The sequence below is a fragment of the Arachis duranensis genome, chromosome 9 (assembly GCF_000817695.3).
Source record: "Arachis duranensis cultivar V14167 chromosome 9, aradu.V14167.gnm2.J7QH, whole genome shotgun sequence".
Classification (NCBI taxonomy): Eukaryota; Viridiplantae; Streptophyta; class Magnoliopsida; order Fabales; family Fabaceae; genus Arachis; species Arachis duranensis.
In genome coordinates, this window is record NC_029780.3 from 4475816 (window position 1) to 4485472 (window position 9657).

The following is a 9657-nucleotide window of genomic DNA, read 5'->3' on the forward strand; positions in this document are numbered from 1 at the left end:
GAATGTGATGTGATGTGTGATCAACAAAATAACTTTGGCAAAGTCTCTTTTGAAGTTTGCAGGGCCAAGTGCCATTAACGTAATTGGTTGTAGAAAATATTGCATGTTATTGTAGGTTTTCAATTTAAATTAAGAAACAAATATTATGATGTGTTTGATATGATTTGAGCTTTTTATCTTCATAATTTCCTATTGTTTAGAATTTTGTGAAATAAAAAAATACGAGGTAAGAATAAAAATTCATTATTCTTTTTTTACAAAATTTTAAAAACAAAAAATATTAAAAATAAAAAAAATAAAAACACAAATCAAACATATTCTTAATATTTCTAATTCTAAGTAAAATTGAGAGTAATTACGCTGCGCATACATGCATGTAAAATTTGATTACTTTCTCTGTATATCTTGACGTGGTATAAGAGAAAAAAACATTTTGCAATAAGACATTCCATTTCATGAAAGTATGGAAGTGAAACAGTTAGGTTTTACAACAAAGTTATTATACAGAATTTAGATCCTCTAAAATAAAAAAAATTAATAAAATAATAAAATGAGATTAATTATTCTTAATTTTATAATTTTTATAAAATACGTGCTATACTATTTTAATTTAAGAATAACTTATTTTTTATTTTATTATTTTACTCATTTTTTCACTTTAAAAAATATTGATGTATCATAATTAAAAGTAATAATATCATTTTTTTGTAAATAATGAATTTTTACGATGTCTATAACTTAGTGTCTAACTTTTATAATTTTACCTAATTTATTTTTTATGGCAAAATTTAAATATATAATAATTATTTATTTTATATTTTAAAATTAAATATTAATTTTTAATTTTTTTGATAAGTTAAACAAATATTTTTAGACGCGGTAACAATCACCTTTGTAAATACTAAATAGTCTTGAAACTTGAAAGCAATTTCTCAGTCTTTAACAAATCTAACTCTTATATATGCTTATATTTTTATAAAATATATTTAATCATTTAAAAAAATAATTATTCTAATATAATTATTTTATTAAAAATATGTAAATAAAAAAAAAAAAAAAAACAGTATATAAAAATATAGGTGGTGGTTGGCTGCAACATTCTAATTTTATTCATGCTTTTTATTTTAGAGATAATTCAAGAGTATATACCAACATTCTTAAATCATCAATATGAAATAAGTGATCCTCATACTTATATTAGTTATATTTCATTCCCAACCTACCATAGAAATCCTATTTAAACATGTAGCTTTATGTATAACTAATATTTTCAAAACATTTAACCCAAATAATTGCTCAGGAAATTAAACCTTTAAACAAAATCCCTCTATCATTTCCACAGTCAACACCTTCGTTGCTGGTTAATACCCATCACTGTTCTCAAGTAAGTTCACTGCAACCATTCTGCTTTCTTTCTCATTTCTTCTATATACAGTTCTATGTTTCGATCCAACAAAATAAAAGGGTTCCATTCTGTCTTGTGAACTAATAACTCCTGCAACTCAGATTTGAAAATTTTCTAAGTGTTAACGTTGAAGCAAGCTGGAATATTCAACGAGCCTAAAAATATACAATTTATGCAGACATGAAAACAAAATTAGGGTCAGGCTAAACCAAAAAAAAATGCCAGACCTATGCACAAGAGCAATGTACAAAATTTAAATATGTACAAAATTTACGATTCTATCAAAAAAAAAAAAAGAAGAAAACAAAAAAAGCTAATGCACATCCATAATCTACATATGCATTCGTCTACTCTGCTGTTGCTTGATGAATCACCCAAAACTTCCAAAGGTTGGTGGAGCAGGCTAGAATTTTATGCTCAAGAGTGCTCTTGTATTGTTTACTCTTTATTGTATGAGTCCGCAAATTCTCTGATCATTCGCTTAGTATGCTGCAAGTAGCAGAAAAGGTTGGGTGAGGAGCATGTAGAAAAATGTAACAAAACCATTAGTGAAAAATAAGTGACCAAGATACAGCCTTTGAAGAAGATTTAATTGATTACCTCCAGTTCCTCGTGGAGCACAAGGAATATTTTCTTCAATCTCTGGTGTCTCTGCAACTCAAATTAGGTCCAGAAATTTAGTATATACCAAATACAATGATACAACATGAAGTAAATAAACCAGCAATTGTTCAGCAAAAATTGCACCAATTCAAACTAGACAACTAACAGAGTCAGTCAGTATCCATTGGTGACAATTCCTTATAAGGAAGCTAATTATGATAATAAAATCAACCAGCTTAAAAACATCTATAAGACTTGAATCAAGGATTTGGTCTCAGTGTCTTTTGTTTTAGAAATGTGTGAAGTAACAAGTAAAACAATAAAATTTTGTTCGCTACTTCTTTTCTTTTTTTTTTTTTTTTGGTTTTACAATTTCCTTTAGACTGTTGCAATCATGAAAACTAAAAATACTGAAAATGAAAACAAAAACCGCTCCTAAAAGAATAATGCCTCCCAGCACATGCAATATGAATAAAGACACTAGACTGTACATACTGCTACTAAGTTATGCTAGAAAAGTGCAGAAATTTTAAAACCTAAAGGGAAAAAATGTTTAAAATGCTTTATATGTCTTATACATTCTTTAGATGCTGTACGAGTGTTACTAAAGTTTATCCTCCAAAACAGACAAGGAAATGATTTCTCTGGCATTTGACCTCTATAAAATCATATTAATACTTCATGCCTGGTTGGAACCAAATAAAACATACCGTTCCACAACGTCGGTAGGATTCTTTCATCTGCCCCAAGAGTTCATAATATCTGTCCATATCCCTACCTTTAGCATTTTCTAAATCCTTGCCCAGTTTCATAAACTCATCCCTACAAATTATGGGCGAGATGTTAGACAGAATCAGACAAGTGATTGAAATAAACATCTAATACAAAGCAACAATAAAACACCGAATTGGAAGACTGTTTACCTGTAACTCTCCAGGATCTTGTTCAAGGAGCAGTAACTATCATATTTATCCCTATATTCCTGCACATATTCTTTATACCTAGTATTGCATAGAAAACATGTATCAGATACCTAAAGTCTAAGTGCTTGACTTAAAAAAGAACCCTACCAATAACATCAGAGACTGCAACAACAATAATAAGGCACAAAAATAACTGCTTACTGGGTGAAATTTCTTATCGGCCCCTTCAGTTCAGGCTCATCCTTTTCATACTTCGAATAAGAGCAACTATTTTCATCTGAAGATGATTCTCTCTTCTTTTGATCGCTGTTATTTATATCTACCAACAGTAAATCTTTTCCTCCATCAGCCATATCTTCCAACAAATTAGGTGTTCGCCTTTTATTTTCTTTGACAGTGTGCAAAACTGTTCCACGTTTATTGTCTTGCTGTTTAGATGCATTAACAGGTGCTCTTCTATTGCTTTCACTGCGACCTTCCAAGTCAGTATCTTGGCTCGCCCCAAAATCATTAATTCTGAATTTACTGCTCCTCTCTGCGAATTTGTTTTGAGACCCAACTTCCACATGGTCAGATTTCAAATGTTGTGATTGAGATGGAATAACTCTAGAATGAGACCTTGTTGTATCTTCAAAATGATTGTCCGAGTTCTTTTTATTGGTGCTTTCCAGATTGGTGGGGAAACCAGAACTAACAAGGGCTGGGGACTGCTTCCCTGAGTCTAAAGATGCTTTTAATGAAGACCTTGCTTTAGAAATATCTGCATTCCTGAACTCTGAAGTGCTACCTTTGTTATCCACATTTTTAAACGAACCCTTTCGATCAAATTGCCTTGCAGCAGGGGCTTCATCAGGAGTGGACTCACGGAGTTCACCCAATTCCAAATCTGAATGCTCTCTCTGAAGAAGCGTACCTCTTCCATTAATTACGGGGGATTTATCAAGACAAGTTCTGTTGTTTTCATTGGGAGATGTTATTAAGTGTTGCTGTGCATTTTTTCGTCCTTCCTTATACTTACCAACCATATTGCCTTGTTTTTGGTAATGTGAATCCATGGATGGTAATTGTTTACTTCCATCACTACCATCTCTGGAATTCCTGGGGACTTTTTTCTCAGTGGCGTGAATGACTTCATTTTGGGCATCTCTATGAGATTTTTCTTTTTGCATAGAAGAAGCTTCAGGCACATGAAAGTCCCTTCCTGGGTGTTTTTTGTTGTGCCTTACGCTTTCTGGTTTTTCCAATGCATTGGTTGGGTTTACTACAGGAGTGTGATCAAAGGTCCTTTGAACTGTATGGGGTAAATCTGAAGTAGGTTTTCCAGGAAACGCTTGATTGAATCCTTTTTGTAAACCAGTTGTGTTTCCTTGTCTATCAGCTCTATTAATTAATTGTGTTGTGGGGCCCTTAGAATTGCCTTCAGCAAATTCAGGAGGAGACAAATTGTGAGAACTCTCCAACATTTGCACATCCATGTCAGGAGAAAATGATCCTTGAGCCAAGTTTCCTGCTTTCAACCTCTTGGTCCGTTCAGATTTCTCATCAATGTTCTTCACATTAGAAGGCCTCTTCTTACCCATCGATAGCCTATCAGAGCTGTCAGACTGTTCATGCCTATAGCTATCCTTAACATCACTTTCCCTTTCATCAAACAAACTCCCAATATAATTTTGGCGCTCTTGGAGCTGTTGCAAATCAGGTGAAAAAGGTTTTGTATCATCTGCAAATTTGCCACTTGCATTAGAGATGGCACCAGTAGTTGGAGCAATTTCAGCTTCTTCTTCTTCAGGTAAGTCTTTTTCAATCTCAACTGCATCAGATTCATTACCATCCTGCTTCTCATGAAACTCATTCTGCATAGATCTTCCATCAGGAGATTTTACTGGACCGGGTAACGATATTCTTGGATCAGAGGCTTCTGGTTTGGGCCTTGACTCTTTTTCATCATCACTAGTCATAATATCTACATCCTCATCAGAACCGTCCTGGATGTCCTTACTGCTGGAAGATGCATCAGTATCACTGTCACTACTACTCCCACTCCCTGTTCCAGCAGGACTTCTACTTCTGCTCCTACTACGGCTTCCACTCTCACTTCCGCTGTCACTGCTGTCACTTTCACTGTCACTGTCAGTTCCACTCTCACTAGAGCTGCCTGCCTGCCCTTCACTATTATCAGCACCTCTTTTTTCATCACCAATATCAGGTGAAGTATGTAGAATGTCAACCTTTTCCAATGTGTTTAATTCTTCTTCCACTTTGGATTTTCCTTGCAAATGCTCCTCAAAATCGTCATTTGAGACTTTCTCTTCAAAGCCACCCTGTGGAGCTGACGTTGAATCATGAAATTCTTCACGTCCATGCATTTGGGGATTGTTATCATCAGGGGAGCTGAAAAATAAGATAATGCACCATAAATGCATGAAAGGAGTCTGTACAAGCAGAAAACTTACACCATTGGTATTCCAACGATATTGTCATGTGAAAGTGAAACTAACAGGTACCTTCCGCATTCATTCTGAGGCTTTTTTATGCTTTCCAAATCCACTCCCGGCTTCAAAATATACTTCCCTGGGAACTGGTATTTTGCAATCTGATGATCATGATTAAATGAAAAATTAGATCAAATATACATCATAAAGAATACCCTCAAGATTCCCAATGCTTACTTTTTTTATAATGGGCTCAATTTTCTTTACAGAATTCGGAAGCATGTCGCCAACAGCTTTCTCCAACGCCTATAATCAAAAGAAAGGGGGGGTTTAGAGGGTAAAATTAGTTTAACAAAAAGATAGATACTAGAAAGAGGCCAAGCAAGAAAAATATTATATTCGATATGTATCACAGACCTTCAAACTCATTCCTTTAGGTTTATCCATGAGAAGAGAAACCAACATGCCCTGCAAATCTGTTGGTTTAGATCCATTATTTCCCTTGCCTCCTAATGAATTCCTCATAGCATTGTTTGCCTTGGTGGGGATTTCTTTCTCAGGAATTGCATTTGTATCTTGCTTACCCATCATTTGTGATGGTACAGCATCATCATTTACCTTAGAAGTATTTACTGCCCCGAGTGGAGAGGAAGCAGCAGCAAATGGATCAGGTGGAGATGGAAGAGGGGAAGGAATTTTGCTCTTAGAAGTAGTTGTTGACATAAATCCAGATTTAGGGTTATGGGTAGTTTTTGGGGGGCCTCCGACTGTACATACATTCAAAAGATTAAAGATAACACAAATAAACAAAAACTTGTAGGAAAGGTTCCAATATTACTTAGGTCAACTAAATTTTAATACCTTGAAGAGTCTCCACTTTCCTTTTCTTAAGAGCAGCCTCTTTCTTTTTATTGTAGTTCTTCCATGGTGTAGCTGGACAAGTTCAGTATAAATCTCTTCAGTTGGATGATTCAATGTATAAACCTTATTAAACTAAGGCTTTCGGTTAACATAATAGAGCAATGATAAGCAGAAAAACATTCCCAATATCACAAAGAAATAAAATCTTCAAGATTTTCATCTCAATGACAAAATATATATATAGGCCATGTTTCTGGTGGCTTTGAAAATGGTGGCTATAGGTGACTAAGGGTTGACCATTAAATGAAGAAGTGACACTTGTCTTATGTCAAATTATAATTAACTTTTACTGTATACATGAAATGCTGGTTATCATTAATTCTGTGTTGGTAATTTAAAATTTTACTGTATAGACAAAAGTGAAATTTAAGAAAATAAAAAGTGTAAGTGTAATTTTTAATGTCAATTTCTTTAAATAAAAATAAGTTGTTCTCTTTCTTTTTTTACTCTTGGCTGGAATGAAGCCCCAGAAAAAAATCCCCTTCTCTAACTAAAGCAAGAAATCAGAGAACCATAGAATCAAAGAAAGGGAGCAGGGGTGATATCTTCTTCTTATTCTCCCTTTTTATGGAGTCAAGTCGCTAGAGACCACCATCCTTCTAACGTCGAGATAGTGGGTGATGTTTTCTTCTCCCTGGACCTCCAGGGTCGTGAAAGTGACGGCAAATCTGGGAACCTGCTCCTCAACTCAGTTGCCAAGTCTAACCTCAATGGCCCGATCGAAATTCGACGGGAACGCATCTCAATACCAACACAGAGGGTCTTCCACGCCTTCGTCGTAAGTTCTCCACCACCCTAAAGCGGGATCAAACCCTAATTGTTTTTCCAAATATTACACATTCAATCTTTCGAGAAGAAGAAATCTGTGGTTTTTATTTTCTTCTTTTATTATTTTATTCTTTCTTTTATGGAAGTAATTAAACAAAGGAAGAAAATTACTGCACCTGGTTAAGAAAATTACCGCACCATGTTAAAGTTCTTGGAAATTCATTAACAGGATCAACTGGGTAATTTTCTTCCACGTGTCAATGTATGATAGGTGGGTCATATGTAGCCAGCTTAGCCACCAAACATTAAGAGCCACCATAGACGGCACCATATATATATAAGGAAAGTTAATACATAAAGTATATGAAGTCAAAGAAAGTTACCCTCCACAGCAGCTAATTGCTTAATCTGGCACTTCAAAGATGGGTTTCCAGGCTCTAAGACAATGGCTCTGTTGTAGAGAACATATATAAATCAACTTTCAACTTGCCAAAAATAAATAAATAAACTGCAAGAGATATCCACAGATCAAATGCTTGTACTAAAAAGTGATGACGTAATATCTGAGCATAACATCATCAATGGTTCATTTACGTCATTAAATGAGAAAAATTGTTATCCGCATGTTGCTGCCATTGTTTATTGTATCAAAATATTGTATAAAATTAACAAACTCTTTCACTGTTCATGAAACCGCCATCTAAGTACAAGTAATCTGACACACATGTTTGTCTGGTTAAACAATGTGACTTCATCATAATATTGTACAAAATTCACAACTCCTTTGTTAAACAATGTGATCTAAAGAATTCACCACAAGTCATTGAAGCTAAGCTTCACTTGTACTACCTTGGTAAGTGCTTGTAATTCATGCATTCTCAATTGCTTGTGTACGCATACAATAATTAGCATTCATACACATTCAAAATTTTGAAATTTGCATAAAACTTTCCATGAACTGTTCAAAAAAATAAGACAAACATGTAACAGATGGTGAAAACTCAGGTGCAGTCGATTTCATGTGAAATTGATAACTGAAAGTCGTTAGATAATTTGACTGATTTGACAAAATTTTCATCTAATGGCTCTCAACTATCAATTTCACGTGAAGTTGACTGCACCTGAGTTTCCACCTTCAGTTTTTTTTCTATTATTAATGCCTGGCTCATCCATACTGCAAGCAGCAACAAATTTTAAAGGAAATAGAGAAAAAGATTGTAAGATAATAACAAAGGCAAAGCAAAAGACAAAAACAAGGGTTACGTAGACGAAGAGTGCATTATATGGATGTATAATGATAAGTAAGGTATATCATCAATATCAGTTACATACTTCCGTTGCTTTGACTTCTTGTCGGCTTCGACTGACCGCATTTTGAGATGATTTTTAGTCGACTCATCCAGGATTCGCTGCACGTTCAGCTTGCGCCATGCAGAGCCAGATTCAACAAACAAACCATTTCCATCTTCACCACTCTGCCGCTCCTCATAAATATCACAAAGGTCACCAAATTCCCTTGACCATGTAAACCTGAATTCCTTTCCACCAACATCAATAATCTGGTACAAACACAACCACATTCCTATTAAGCACAATATTCAAAATATAAAGTCCCTTAGTTCCTAGTAACATAACTCAGTACATGATACAGTGCTAGTCAAAACGAATTTTTCAACACCATCAACACAAAAATTTAAACAATGAAAAAAATAAATAAATAATAATAAATTAGGAAAAGACTAGTCCCAATTCCCAAAGAACAAGGTAGCATTTCAACTAACAACAGAAACCAATATTCTTTTTTTCAAAAACCCTGAAACAATCCTCAATTACTATTCAGTTAAGAAACTTACATTCCCGTTGGGATTGTGAGGATTGGGGTCGAATTTCATACGCGCCCTACCACCTTGTGCCTCTACGCGCCTGATCTCGTCGACGAGGTCAGGCGCAAGTCTTATGATCATCGAGAACGCCAGCGCGTCGCTTCCCGCCACCAGATTAAAGGTCTCCTCCACCGCCGGCGGAGTCTTGGAGGCGGTTGCGGCGGCGGGTTTGCGGGCGGAGCCGCCTCCGAGGGAGAGTCTACCGGGGCCACCACCAGGGCCAGAGGGACGCGGGGGTGGAGGGAAGGATGAGTGGGGGCGCTTGTTGTGGGCGGCGGAGCGGCCCAGCTTGGAAGAGAGTCCGCCGTACATGGTTTGACAGTTGGGATCGTCGTCCTTCCTGGAAGGCAATGGAAGGAAAGCTAACGAGTCTATGACCTCGATGCGCCGAGACAACCTAAACCATTATGAGAATTTCTTTCTCTATATTTACTTTTTGGTCCCCTTTGACGTTCGAATAATTGCAATTATGCCCTGGTCAGTTTTTTTATCTCTGTTTGGATTTGGCTTAATATATTCATCTCAATCTCCCCAAAAAGAAAAAAGAAGGATATGTACTTGTTACTAGTACTCGGCTGGTTAATGCAAAGTTCTAGAAACTTCGAGCAAAATTATTAACACAGGAATATCATGGAGAACCACGATGGCTCTTCTAGGGTTTCTACTTAAGTCTTCGATCTTGTTAACATAGTACTAAAAAAGTTAAGGCGCGAGACGTCAAT

General features: G+C 35.5%; 1 protein-coding gene across 1 annotated transcript; it reads right to left on the bottom strand.

Moving 5' to 3' along the window:
• Window positions 1-1258: 1258 nt before the first annotated feature.
• Window positions 1259-9455, bottom strand: LOC107464201 (uncharacterized). Its single transcript, XM_016083127.3, has 12 exons — window positions 8906-9455; window positions 8385-8611; window positions 7436-7503; window positions 6225-6296; window positions 5781-6130; window positions 5601-5669; window positions 5436-5524; window positions 3133-5322; window positions 2932-3009; window positions 2719-2830; window positions 2006-2056; window positions 1259-1894 (listed from the first exon to the last, which is right to left on the bottom strand). The coding sequence occupies exons 1-12, from the start codon at window positions 9245-9247 to the stop codon at window positions 1844-1846; spliced, it is 3699 nt and encodes a 1232-aa protein (XP_015938613.1). The 5' UTR covers window positions 9248-9455; the 3' UTR covers window positions 1259-1843.
• Between the last annotated feature and the right edge of the window lie 202 nt (window positions 9456-9657).